General features: G+C 36.7%; 1 protein-coding gene and 1 long non-coding RNA gene across 2 annotated transcripts; one reads left to right on the top strand and one right to left on the bottom strand.

The window, feature by feature from the left end:
- Window positions 1-48: 48 nt before the first annotated feature.
- disp (RND transporter family member dispatched) lies at window positions 49-7,810 on the top strand. Its single transcript, XM_065309598.1, has 13 exons — window positions 49-471; window positions 533-849; window positions 1,242-1,505; window positions 1,575-1,710; window positions 1,776-1,999; window positions 2,066-2,627; window positions 2,739-2,940; window positions 3,051-3,438; window positions 3,498-5,433; window positions 5,527-5,578; window positions 5,948-5,991; window positions 6,113-6,156; window positions 7,607-7,810. The coding sequence occupies exons 2-9, from the start codon at window positions 712-714 to the stop codon at window positions 4,887-4,889; spliced, it is 3,306 nt and encodes a 1,101-aa protein (XP_065165670.1). The 5' UTR covers window positions 49-471; window positions 533-711; the 3' UTR covers window positions 4,890-5,433; window positions 5,527-5,578; window positions 5,948-5,991; window positions 6,113-6,156; window positions 7,607-7,810.
- An 896-nt stretch (window positions 7,811-8,706) lies between these two features.
- LOC135797577 (uncharacterized) lies at window positions 8,707-13,629 on the bottom strand. Its single transcript, XR_010549582.1, has 3 exons — window positions 13,127-13,629; window positions 13,003-13,032; window positions 8,707-10,536 (listed from the first exon to the last, which is right to left on the bottom strand). It is a non-coding gene; the product is annotated as an uncharacterized lncRNA (long non-coding RNA).
- Window positions 13,630-14,475: the final 846 nt, after the last annotated feature.

Below are 14,475 nucleotides of genomic sequence, written 5' to 3'. Positions count from 1 at the left end.
TAATTTTTTGATTGGAACATATTTTGTTATTTATTGATTTAGATGGCGAGTCTCTGGGAGATAGACGTCTGGGAATTAAAAATTGGTCCCAGGCAAGCAGAAGTCAGCTGTTGCGCGTTGTAGCCCTGTTATGGCCCTGTTGCCCATCGAAATGACCTTCGGCCTGGCGCTCAGCTTCACCCCCACTTGGCGAATCGTCCCCCGCTCGCTCCCCTTCACACCTTTTATCATCACGATCGCCGCGTGCGCTCGCAGCCCGTGCACCGCACTCATCAGACGCATCGCATTTGTGCACGAAACGTGTTCGTAAACACCTCGCAGCCGTTAGAATTACCTGTTATCTTACCCTAAACAAGTGTCTCAGTGGTCAGTTCTGCTATTTTCAATCATATCTCACAGTGTTACTACACAAGGAATGCGTGGGCATCAACATTAAAACAATAACGATTCATGTTGATGTTTAATACACAGGTAAATATTGAATTGTTTTTGGTGTTAAATATTGGTGGTCATTATTTTTGTTTGCTTGCAGTGTGATTCGCTGATATCGATTGGCGGCCGAGATGCGTTTTAAAAGTGGAACGAGCGGGGAATACCTGCGTGCGGCAGGAATTTCAAGGACGCGCTGAAATGCACGAAGCGCCGGCGAAATCCGGGACGCGCATCGGCGTAGAAATGATTTGAAACGCGCCGGGGCGCGAGAGCGGAAAAATGCCGCCGCGCTGCGTTGTCCACGTTTTCGTCCAGCATCCCTTCGCGCTGCTCGTCACCATCGCACTGTTGAGCATTGTCAGCATCGTCATTCCTTTTCAGAATGGTACATTCCCGAGCTTTACTGATCCAACAATGGCAAGTATTCATTTTTATCGTATTAAAAAAAGAAAAAAAAAATTGGAAAAATTTTATGTTTTGTTTGGGTTTTTTGATGATTACTCAGAAACGCGACGTGGTAGAGTGATAATCCTTTCAAAAATATATTCTGCATTAAGTTCTTTATTTATTTTTGCTAATATTTTATAGAATTTTTGTTTTGTTGCCAAATTACAATATTACAATAGTTTTTTTACTACTTTTTTGTGTATAACTCAAAATATAAACTTGTTATCAACAAAATACTTATCAAAACGAATGTACAAATAGATAACAAACAGTTTATTGAAAGAATTATAGTTCTATCTTGTTTAGTTTTTGAGTTATCACTAAAAAACTGAATAAAAATCTATTTTTTTAAACATTTTTAGGGTTTTGAAACTCGGGGAACTCCAATTGCGGAGCGCGTAATCGCCTGGAAAAATTTCTACGAAGCCATCCAACCCTCCGGCGAATTAACAGGCAATCCTCATGAATACCTAACATTCATGAACCAAACAGCCTTGTTGATGGGCAACGAAAGCGTGCAATTGTACGCTGACATCTATCGAAAAACAGACGCCATCTTAAATCGTAAGCGTCGTCCAGGACGTAAACACGGGAAGAGAAAAAAAGTTTCTGCGCAAATTCACGGTGTAAGTGCTTGCAATTTTATTATTTTCGATGAAAATGATATTGTTATGTAATATAAGATGAATTTTTAGAAGGTGGTTACGAAAGCGGACAATAAAACAGACAAATCGCATGCGAAGTGGATCGAATTGAATAAATTTATCAGCAACATCTCCAACGACAAGTATATGCGCATGGAAAGGGAGAATTTTTTCTGTGGACCTCCAGGTAAATAAATATTACATACAAAATTGATGTTTTTTTATTAAAATATTTTGTATTTTTGTGTTTAGATGACAATTACGTTCAGTTCGTGTTAAAATCAACTGAAAATCAAAATATTTTCAATCTAAAATCACTTTTAAGTGTGTGTCAGATTGAAAAACAACTGTTGGGTGTTGAATTGTACACACGGCTTTGTTTGGACAGCGAAAAATTCTCAAATTGCTGTCGTCCTTGGTCTCTGCCTAACTACATTGCGTTATTAAACGGACGTTCCAATTGTTTGGATTTAACGGTTTGTAACCACAATATAACCAAATTTAACCTATAATTAATCATAAATGTGTTTGGTTATGTTTAGCCGGATGATGTGAACGGAACTCTTCACCTATTGAAAAAGTGCGCCACCTATTATCATCGTGACTTATTAGAATCAACGTGTTACGATGCAAGTGAATGCATGTCTGTCCCGATCGAATGTCGCCAGTACGACGCCGTACGCACAATTTTACACTTTTTAACAAACTCGGCGTTCACGTCCAAAACTGCGACAGACAACACGACTGAACTCATCGAGACAATGCTATTCCTACCTATGGCGAGGAGTATCGCCACCTTACCATTTTACACCGCCATTGCAGATATGCCCTTAACTTTTGAGGGCATCTCAGTGGTCGCAATGGAATTCGGTGCGAAAAATGAACTCTTTGATGAAATGCTCATTAAAGACATGCGGTTGATGATCCTTGGCGGAGTTTTTGTCATAATATGCATGTGGATCTACACCGGGTCGATTTTTCTTACTGTTATGACAGTGGTGGCCATCTTGTTCTCGCTCGCCATCTCGTACTTTCTTTACATCTACGTTTATGGCTTGGAGTTTTTTCCATTTATGAATCTGCTCGCTGTGGTTGTGATTATCGGTGAGTAGCGATTTTTTGTCAACTATGTTCAAGCGCAGCTAGTTTAGTTCACTCTGCACCTGATTCTAATGATTGTTTCGTGATTCTAATTTAATTGCACACCGTTTGCAGGTATTGGCGCTGACGATGCGTTCATTTTTTGCAAAATGTGGCACACCATGAAAGCAAATAGCGCTAACAATTCCACCCTCTCTCAGACAATGAATAGCACACTCTATCACGCTTTGATTTCCATGTTTGTCACCTCCATCACCACCGCTATCGCTTTTCTAGCTTCATATTTAAGTTCAATCACCGCGATACGATGTTTTGGGTAAGTAATTGTCTTTGTCTATGTGCTTCTCACCACACTGAAAAGCTAACAAAAACATTACCACTTTTCTCGATATTTTTACAAACTAAGCGATAAAATTTTTCTTGTAGAATATTTGCTGGCACAGCAATCATGATGAATTATTTATTGATAGTGTCATGGCTGCCGGCAAGTGTGATTGTCTGGGAGAAATACACCATACTCAAGTGTGGTTTTCTAAAATGTGAAGAACGATTTACATTTGTGACAAACGCGTTTTCTATAGAAGAAAACACAAAACGATGCCAAACTATTATAGTGGACATCATCATCCAATTCAAACATACCTTGGCTGTCATCTTCACTTTGATCGCAATACTTGCAGCTGTTGTGGTGTTCTACTACCCGAAGCTCGAAATTCAACGCACAAACGAATTGCAACTTTTTGAGACAAATCATCTTTTTGAACAATATGATCTTGTCTATAAGAATAACTTTGACTTTAAAGGATCGTCCAAAGTAAGATTACTTTTAAAATATTTAAAAAGTTTAAGTTTATGATTGTTTTATTTTTTTAGTTAAAGGACCCAACATATCTACGCTTTCCACTAAGATTCCTCTGGGGAATTCTACCAATCGATAATGGTAACTACCTAAACCCAAAATACAGCGGTACTTTGGTGTACGATGAAACATTTAACATCTCCACACCTGAAAGTCAAACCTGGTTGTTAAATTTCTGCGAAGATTTAAAAAAGCAGCCGTTTTACCAACCAACACCAGGCGCAATGCTTACAAATTGTTTCCTGGAGACTTTCATCGCCTGGATGAACCGTCCATGCATAGATCCCATCGACGATATCAACCGATATCCGTGTTGCAATGAAACATCTTTTCCATTCGACGCTGAAGTTTTCGACTTGTGCATAATCGACGCACAGAATGACCTCCATCAAACGCCACCGACATATTTAACACCGGTAACTGCTGGATTACGATTCTCAAAGACTGAAGACCCGAAAATTCTCGCGTTGGTCATTGAATACGACAGTAATTATACGTATCTTGCGCCCTATGATGAAGTTGAGCAGGCAGTGACAGAAATAGAGAGTTGGTTGATGGATCAATTGGTAACAGCACCGGAGGGAATGAAACACGCGATATTCGTGAGTGACTTAGAATTTTTTGATCTGCAACATGCTCTGCCACAAAATACAATACTGGCTGTATCGATATCCATGACATTGGCAGTGATTGTATTATTTTTTGCTACGTGGAATATTATGCACAGTATTCTGGCGATTTTTACCATCTCCGGAAGTATTGTTACTATCATGGCGGTGCTGGTTTTATTGGGTTGGAAGTTAAACATTCTAGAATCGGTTGCTATTTCTAGTACGATTGGTTTTGCGGTTGATTATTGTTTGCACTACGCTGTGAACTATAAAATGAGTCCTAATGTGGGGGAGAATCGCGAGAGCGCTACTAAAATGGCGCTTAGCCGCATGCTTGGCCCAACTTTAATGGGCGCGTTGACTTCTGGTGCTGCCGGCGCGTTTATGATTCCATCCGATGTATTGGCCTATAAACAAATTGGTCAATTTCTTGTCATTGTCACTTTTGTAAGCTGGTTTTTCGCTACGTTTCATCTCGGTGCGTTGTTAGCCATCTGCGGGCCAGAGAATGAACGTTTTGCGCAAACTGGCGGACGCTTGCGGAAAATGTGGCGTGAGAAGTTTAAAAAACATAAAACGGCACCTAGTCGCTCGAGTACAGACGCTAATGAATCAGAATCATTAGCGGTGCGTTTTGATAATATTCAGTGTAATAAAGAGTTGTCTGAGGATGAAAATAGACAACCTAACTCGCAAGAACGACGCAATCAGAGTAGCGTAGACGCGGCGCTTCTTAGTCAATCGCCATCGAACAGTGCAATTACTTTTATTACCACCGACGATAATCAATACTGATCGGGTTTAGCGCACCGACATAACTTTACACCCTCTTTGAAAGGAAATTTGACGATATTGTATGGATTTATTATACAATTGATACAATATTGAATATTCACACTGTGATATATACATGAAACAAATCAATCTTAATGCTAATGAGAACAATATGTGGAAGTAGCAACTTGTTTTTTCTGATCGTCAAAGATACCTACGTGCAGAAAACGTTTGTACACTTGACTTTAACGTCACACACGCACGATGTACGCGTATACAACGGCGAATTGTCTTCGAATCAACATTCCGTTGTGATGTGATTATTAGATATGATATGAAGCATATAATAATGTAATAATTGTGATAGATTAAATTATATAAAGAGAAACTATATAATATATTCTATAATAAATGTTATGAAAGTGTGATTCATATATCATTTCTAAGCACATTACACTGGAATCGCAATTTGGATTCATTAAAATGATTTTGTGATCACAGAGAGAAGTCACAAACCATAATAATTTAATGTAACCTTGCAGGATAGATGTACTTGCATCAGATTGTAAGTATTCAAATTCTTTTTTGTTTTCATGATTAAGTTTTGACATTTTCATATGTGGAAACCATGCTAATTGCATATTTTTGTTTGTTTTAGGATTCTTCATACCAAATTGAACATCGGAGAAGATCCACACTTGCCTCAAATTGTAAGTATTCTAATTTATTATTATTTTTACGCAATAGTTTTGTGATTATCATATTCAGAAGCCATAAAAGAGGCATTTTTGTATCTGCCTTATTCATTTTTGAAGTGTTTGACAGCAGTAAATAGCTGCATCACAGTTTTCTGCAACTTGGACCCGTAGTCCATGTATCCGAAACTAGATAGCGCCAGTGCAGTGCGATTGAGTAGCGACTGCCAATAGCTTTGGTTTCTCGTACCTAGAGGGCGCTACTGTATTACATTTTGAAATTTTTCGGAATTGGTTTGTACTTCAACGCCTAGATGGCGCTGTATATTGTTATTCCTTTTTGTATTTTTCACGCTGGGCTAATTTTGTGTTTTTTTGTTTTAGCGGGCGAACGCCTTGTCGTAGGACAATCGTTCTTTCACCAAATTGTAAGTATTAAAATTCTTTATAATTTTCATATATAACTTGTGGGTTTACTCCTTGGGAAACCTACAAAAATGCCTTTTTTGTGTTTTTCGGTCGGCTAATTTTATGGTTTTTGGTGTTTAGCGGGCGAACGCCATGTCGTAGGACAACCGTTCTTTCACCAAATTGTAAGTATTAAAATTCTTTATAATTTTCATATATAACTTGTGGGTTTTTCCCTCTGGAAACCTACAAAAATGCCCTTTTTGTGTTTTTCGGTCAGCCACTTTTGTGATTTTTAGTATTTAAATTTTTTGGGCGAAAAACAGAGTCGAACGTTTTTACTTAAAATTTTTTGGTTGAATTTTTTTGTTAAAATTTTTGTGTCGAATTTTTTTGTTAAAACTTTTTCCGTCGAATTTTTTTGTTAAATTTTTTTTCGGTCGAAAAACAGGATCGAGTTTTGTACTTACAAATTTTTCGGTCAAAGAACAGAGTCGAGTTTTTTGGCGATTATGTTTGGAACAAAAAGATCTATGAAGAACAAATGCATTCTTCTCTAAAATTGTAAATAGGGTCTAAACGGTTAATATTATCAAAAAAAGTTACCAAAATAATCGATGAAGAATTAAATTTTTAATTAAATTATCTATCAGGTTTCCAATTTAAAATTTAATCGAAATTAATAGTTCCATGCATAGTGCGAGTACAATTCTATTCATGTTCTGCACTACCACACTAACAGCGTCAGTGTTTACAAACAAACATGTTTTCTTATCTCGTGCAATTTTTGTGCGATCGCCACGCGGTTGACTTGTGTACCACGTTAGTCTCATTTTTGTCGTTAGGTGTTCTGCACGCACATTTTCTCCATTATTCTTGAGTTCCTTAATTTATCTTCGATTGTGCGCGATTGATGTGCGGGGTTCATACCATGCGGATTACATACTCAGAGGTAAAGCGTGAGTGATGTTCCGTCGGCCGTCGTATTCTTTTTGTATTATACGCGTATTTCATCGGTTCTACAATGTGCATCTTAAGGTCCATACAAATTATTGGATATACCAAAACGCAAACATTTATTTTGCAACAAGGTATGTTCTCGCATTTCTTCAGCCATTTGAAAATCAAATCCATTATTCACTTTACTTGTTTGCGTTTTCCAATTGCTTGACATGAATCAAAATAAAATTCTGATTTCTGCTTTAATTTTTAAATTTTGTTTTTGGATTTCGAAAGTAAATTAATTTCTGAATGCAGTAACACAATTATAGATTAAATTGTATAAAACTAATTGACATTGATATACCAATACATAAATAATAAAAGTATACAATACTACAATTATCTACCTGGTGTCCCCAACTAGATGTTTACGTCGGCTGACGATTCTCTTTCCTGCTTAGTCGGTCGTGCCCGGTAGTGTCGCGAGCACGTGTTTTGTTCGTGTGTCTATCTGCATAGTTATCAGTCGTGTCAGGGTGAGTTCGGAAAGAATTTTCTAGATGCAGAATTTAATTCTATATCTCCCTGTATCGAAAATTTTTCCGTAACGCGAATTATGTTGAAAGTTGTGTGTGTGCCCGTAGTACTCGTTGCTGTAGGAATTGTTATAATATTTATAACTATTTCCTGCAGATAAACAACGTTGGTGCCCAGAAGAAGTTTGTGAGTGCCCGATCCATGGAGTTTGCAATACCTATAGCGGAAGTGTTGGAGATGCGCGTACTTTAAGGCAAGTCTTTACTGCTACGGGAATTGATAGTCGTAAATTGTTTTCTTGCCTAAAAACTATGTATGTATTTTTAAAAGTCATTAATAAAACACTTATTACATTTATAATCTTATTCACATTTCTATTTGGTACCCTCTTTGTCGTTTGCAGTATTAAATAGTATGGCATATACGTGGCGCAGGTATAACGTAACTGTTGCTTGAATTGTGTTGTTGTTTTAAAACATGATAAAAGTAGAAACATAAATAGAAGAATCAAATAACAATGATAAAAACACTCGGTGGTCGAGTGGAGACGTGCACCTGCTGGCATGCTAGCAGACACGGATCGAATCCCAGGTATAGAAGGCATTTTTCTCAAATATAAAAATATCAGGTGTAATTTGGGTTGCATATATGAATTGCAACGAAATATAAGAGAAATTGAAATACAAGTGAAGGCAATAAGAGAAGTAAGAAAGTAAATGGAGAAACGAGAACAGGGAAAAAGGAGAATAAGAAGTAGGAGAGAAGATAGAAGGAAGAGAACAGAGTAGAGAAGAGAAGGAGATAGAAGAAAGAGAACAAGGGAGGATCAGACTTTTAAATTTTTTGGCACGTGTCGTTATAAGACAGTCTACAGTCCCACTGCTTCAATGCGTCCATTACTCCCGGCCCAACCTACAGCTACGATGTCTCTGCGCTTCATCCCCGAAATTATCAGGCATATCAACAATTTTTATGGTGGGGGATCACCCCCAGAGAGAGGGAACTCCTTATAAGGACAATCCTTATAAGGTCTTGTTCAAATATTTCTAAGTTTTAAGTCGCCTCAAGAGAGGTGACACTTAAAAATATTCTTACAAGTTCTGACCTGTAGCTGAAATGAAAGAAGGAACACACAAATCACACAGGATACCTTAACAATTTTTATAGTGGGGATCATCCCCTGAGAGAGGGAACTCTCTTAGAGACCTGTACCTGAAATGATAGAAGGGGTACACTCAAATGAAAGCAGCCAATAATCTTACTATTTCTTTATTAACAATAGAATACAAGTTTAGATTTTACCAGTCAACAAAATACATGTCGCCATATTAAAACAGGACTTACGACCTGCATAGCCGCGCACATGCCAGCAAGTACTACTTCATAAAGTATTGCCGGGATTAAATTAGTAAATAGCTGCCAATTTTCTAGGTGACTGAAAATGGAAACAAATGTACAGGGTGTTTCAGAAAGAAAATTCGAAGTACAAAGAAAAAAATACTGAAAACAACAGTTGAAGCAAAATTTTCACGGACACGAAGGAAAACGAATATACAGGGCGTACCAAAAAGAAAATCCCAAGTTCGAAACAAAGAACATTCAAAACTCATAACTAATTGTGATTTCCTACGTGCTGTTAAGAAAACTAATATACAGGGTGTTACAAACAGTAAACTTTCAAAACTAAAAAGATAATCAATATTCACATCATGACCCGGAACACGGGACGGGATATTGAAACAGGACTTACGACCTGCATAGCCGCGCACATATAAGCAAGTACCACGTCATAAAGTTCTACTGGCATTAAGAAATTAACGAATGACCGATTTCCTACGTAATTGCCAAAAGAAACAAATATACAAGGTGTTATAAAAATAAAAACAAATCAATTCGAACTTACTCTGATACCGCGTTCGCGTGTTAAACTAAAAAAACAACAATCCTAGGGCAACGAGTACTACGGCGCACACACACAACTTTCAATATAACTCGCGTTACGGAGTTACGCGGCGAGAAAATCGCAATAAATTTCGATACAGGGAGATATAGAATTAAATTCTGCATCTAGAAAAATCATTCCAAACTTACCCTGACACCACTGATAACTATGCAGATAGACTCACGAAGTAAAGTCAATAATAGATTTGACTTTCAAATGGCTGAAGAAATGCGAAAACATACCTTGATGCAAAATAAATTTTTTCGTTTTGGTATATCCAATAAGTTGTATGGACCTAAATGATGCACATTGTAGAACCGATGAAATACGCGTAAAATACAAAAAGAATACGACGGCCGACGGAACATCACTTTACCTCTGAGTATGTACATTATGTACAATCCGATTGGTATGAACCCGAATTCGATCCTGTTTTCGACTAAACAAATTTTAACAAAAAAATTCGACAGAAAAAGTTTTAACAAAAAAATTCAACCAAAAAGTTTTAAGTAAAAAAGTTTGACCCTGTATTTCGACCAAAAAAATTTAAACAAAAAATTTCGAATAACAGAATTTGAATATCAATAATTTGGTGAAAGAACGGTTGTGCTACGACAGGCCGTTCGCCCGCTAAACACCAAAATACTAAATAAATACTAAAAATCACAAAAGTGGCTGACCGAAAAACACAAAAAGGGCATTTTTGTAGGTTTCGCGAGGGTTAAACCCACAAGTTATATATGAAAATTATAAATAATTTTAATACCTACAATTTGGTGAAAAAACTGTTGTCTTACGACATTGCGTTCGCCCTCTAAATACTAAAAACCACAAAATTAGCCGACCGAAAAACACAAAAAGGGCATTTTTGTAGGTTTCCCGAGGGTCAAACTCACAAGTTATATATGAAAATTATAAAGAATTTTAATACCTACAATTTGGTGAAAGAACTGTTGTCCTACAACATGGCGTTCGCCCGCTAAACACCAAAAACCACTAAATTAGCCGACCGAAAAACACAAAAAGGACATTTTTGTAGGTTTCCCAAGAGTTAAACCCACAAGTTATATATGAAAATAATAAAGAATTTTCATACTTATAATTTGGTGAAAGAACGATTGTCCTACTACATGGCGTTCGCTCGCTAAACACCAAAAACCACAAAATTAGTCGACCAAAAAACACAAAAAGGGCATTTTTGTAGGTTTCCCGAGGGTCAAACTCACAAGTTATATATGAAAATTATAAAGAATTTTAATACCTACAATTTGGTGAAAAAACTGTTGTCTTACGACATTGCGTTCGCCCGCTAAATACTAAAAACCACAAAATTAGCCGACCGAAAAACACAAAAAGGGCATTTTTGTAGGTTTCCCGAAAGTCAAACTCACAAGTTATATATGAAAATTATAAAGAATTTTAATACCTACAATTTGGTGAAAAAACTGTTGTCTTACGACATTGCGTTCGCCCGCTAAATACTAAAAACCACAAAATTAGCCGACCGAAAAACACAAAAAGGGCATTTTTGTAGGTTTCCCGAGGGTCAAACTCACAAGTTATATATGAAAATTATAAAGAATTTTAATACCTACAATTTGGTGAAAAAACTGTTGTCTTACGACATTGCGTTCGCCCGCTAAATACTAAAAACCACAAAATTAGCCGACCGAAAAACACAAAAAGGGCATTTTTGTAGGTTTCCCGAAAGTCAAACTCACAAGTTATACATGAAAATTATAAAGAATTTTAATACCTACAATTTGGTAAAAAAAACTGTTGTCTTACGACATTGCGTTCGCCCGCTAAATACTAAAAACCACAAAATTAGCCGACCGAAAAACACAAAAAGGGCATTTTTGTAGGTTTCCCGAAAGTCAAACTCACAAGTTATACATGAAAATTACAAAGAATTTTAATACCTACAATTTGGTGAAAAAACTGTTGTCTTACGACATTGCGTTCGCCCGCTAAATACTAAAAACCACAAAATTAGCCGACCGAAAAACACAAAAAGGGCATTTTTGTAGGTTTCCCGAGGGTCAAACTCACAAGTTATATATGAAAATTATAAAGAATTCAAATACCTACAATTGGGTGAAAAAACTGTTGTCTTACGACATTGCGTTCGCCCTCTAAATACTAAAAACCACAAAATTAGCCGACCGAAAAACACAAAAAGGGCATTTTTGTATTTACAGTATTACAGTATTATAATTGTGACCCTACACTTTTTAAAATAGAAATAAATAATTGTATGAATATTTTCGTTAACTTAATAACAATAAAAATGAAATTTTATTTATTATACTTTTTACAAACTTTCTGTGCAGAGAATCGCCATGGTCAGATAAAAGTTACTTACTCAAGCACGAATATGTTTTCGGTTGATCACACAACCGACAATAAAATCGCAGCATTGTAATTTGAAATATAAACATCAAACGCACAATTAATCAAAACACAAAACACTTCAGATGCATATTACAACTAAGTCGACTGATAACCGAATATAATTCAAACTTATAAAATAGAAATCCGATAAAACGATACGCATTGCGCGAAATACGTCTGGATACGCCAGAGACCGGCACGAAACTGCCTGCAATCCATCTATAGCGCTTACCGAAACTGCACAAGCAATGATGCAACAGTTCACAATAAGAATCTGTACCTGCTGCATGAACCCGGCAGGTAAAAGCAATAGATGCGCAAAGCCGGAGCGTCGATACCACGCGACCTTGTGCACGAATTGCAATAGGCACGATACTTGCGATCTAAATTAAACTAGAATATGCTGCATGCGGCGTGCAAAGATTGCAACGACTGTATAATTGCAACTTTCTCTATAAGATAGGCTAGTTAAAACGGAAATCTAAGGGATGAATTTTTAATTCTTAAGAAAAAATTGCCAAGGGGGGGTTGCTTGATACTTTTTTTCGATGATTTTCAATAATTAATATCTCTTAAACTAAAAGCGATAGCAACCAACGAATTGTTGATTATGAAAGATTGGAAAATTCTCTAACAGATAAAAATATAAAATAATTATATTTCCGACAGTACAAGGTCGAAAAACACGACTAAAAGTGCTAAAAAGTGACATTTATCAATTTTTGCCCATTTTATTCAATCGCGAATATCTCGTAAACTAAAAGAGATAAATAGGATCTGATCGCAGCGTCTAAATCTACGGACTATTCTCTATCAGATTCTATACACGGTGGCTAAGGAAAATGAAATTTTCCAATAGTTCCCGAGATATGACCAAATTTCCATCGCAAAACATTGAAAATGTTCGAAATATTCAAATCTTTGAAGGTGTTTATTTGGGTAGTTCAGGTTTCTGGTCACAAAAGGGGGGTTGAAGGAAACTAAATTTTAAATGACAACAACGACCAAATTTCCATTGCGAAACACTGAAACTGTGCGAAATATTGCAAAATAATAGTTTAACTATTATTATATCTTGAAATAATATTTCTGCGGTGCGCCGTTTGCTAGTTACATTTATTTTAAGGGACCAAATAAAGCAATGAATCTAATGGCAAATGAAGAAACGTGGATGTCTCAAATATTTACTATTATGAAAGGAATACGTTGGACTTACCAGTTATTTTTCGGTCATCAACGATAAATGCTGTAACAAAAGAACACGAGTTATATAACTTTGCTTGACACTGCGATATCATCAAGTATAGTCGGGACAAATGCCAATGTTAAATCATACTTACAAGGTGACTTGCTTGTCCTGCGTAGTTTTTGCGGTTTATGGATATCCGGACGTAGGTGAAACACCAAACAGTTTTGTTTCAATTAAATGTCGTTGATTTATAGTCGAATAAAACCCGAATTATTTTCATGAAACTTAGAGACTTGAGAAAAATACGTTCAAGGTAGCCGACCACTCCGGAACTCATACAGTGGATATGAGATATCTGCAAAGCGTGCAGAGTACACACGAAACCCGACAACGGCGGATAACAAGATGAGACTGCCAGAATGCATCGCACTTAACACAAGTTTAACGTAGCACTTTAGTTCACACGGCACGCAGGTATGCGAATGTAAACAAACAAGCAACTGATAACAACCCGATTGGCTGCGAAAACCCGCGTGATCTCACACGGGCACGCGTTTCTCCAGCTAAGGCGAGTCGCACTCACTACCACACGGAAACAACTGGCAACGACAAACGCGCCTCGGATTTAATGCAAATGTGGACATGCCAGCGACATCTTGACTTACATTATAAAATTATGTTTATGCATGACGTACGCCTCGCATATCATCAAACCAACTAATAACATTCACGCAAAATTCAAACATTCATTTTTAATAAAATCTTTAGGAAAATAACGAGAACTGGACCATTTTCCTATAATAATTAAAATTTTTGTCTCATAACCGAAAAATCTTAAATCTAATTAAAGGATCAATTTGGATCAGGTATCGTAACGATTGCAAACTAAGTCCAATTAAGATGTTAATTAACGCACTTAATCCATGTTGAAGGTTTTTTATGATTACATTTTCGGAATCTTCTTTGTATATGACCAATGTCACAATATTTTGAAATACAAAACTATGCAGCGCAAGGGTTCCGACGGCACGCGAATTCACTGACTAACATTTGAAGCAATGTTTAACGCTCCCATTACAATCAACTAATTATTCATTGATGCAAATAAACAATGTTTTTGAGCAGTAAATTTAAAGTAAATTTAAGATTAATCATAAAAAATGTGAGTAATAAATTTCCAATCAAGCAAATTTCCAGATCAAGTTTACTTGAGCGGTTTCGGTTTAAAATGCACATTTTATTATAACACAGCGCATGATTTCCGAGGGCACGCAAAATTCATAGATGCAAACAACAAAAACAAGTGATATGAAAAAAAAACACGATCTGCTACGCCAAACCACGCGCACTATCAACAAACAACCAGTTTCAGCGTACTTCGACAAGTCCGCTTCGAATTTAATGCAAATTGTACATTCTAGCGACATCTAGGATCGTACTATGTACTACGTACCATTCGTGCGCACAAGGCCAAGGACACGAATGCCAAACTCACACACT

The sequence above is a fragment of the Atheta coriaria genome, unplaced genomic scaffold, assembly GCF_025399875.1.
Source record: "Atheta coriaria isolate IRGN ID8LTWV9N9 unplaced genomic scaffold, Caltech_Dcor_3.1 hic_scaffold_8_pilon, whole genome shotgun sequence".
Lineage (NCBI taxonomy): Eukaryota > Metazoa > Arthropoda > Insecta > Coleoptera > Staphylinidae > Dalotia > Dalotia coriaria.
This window is presented reverse-complemented; position numbering and strand designations above follow the sequence as displayed.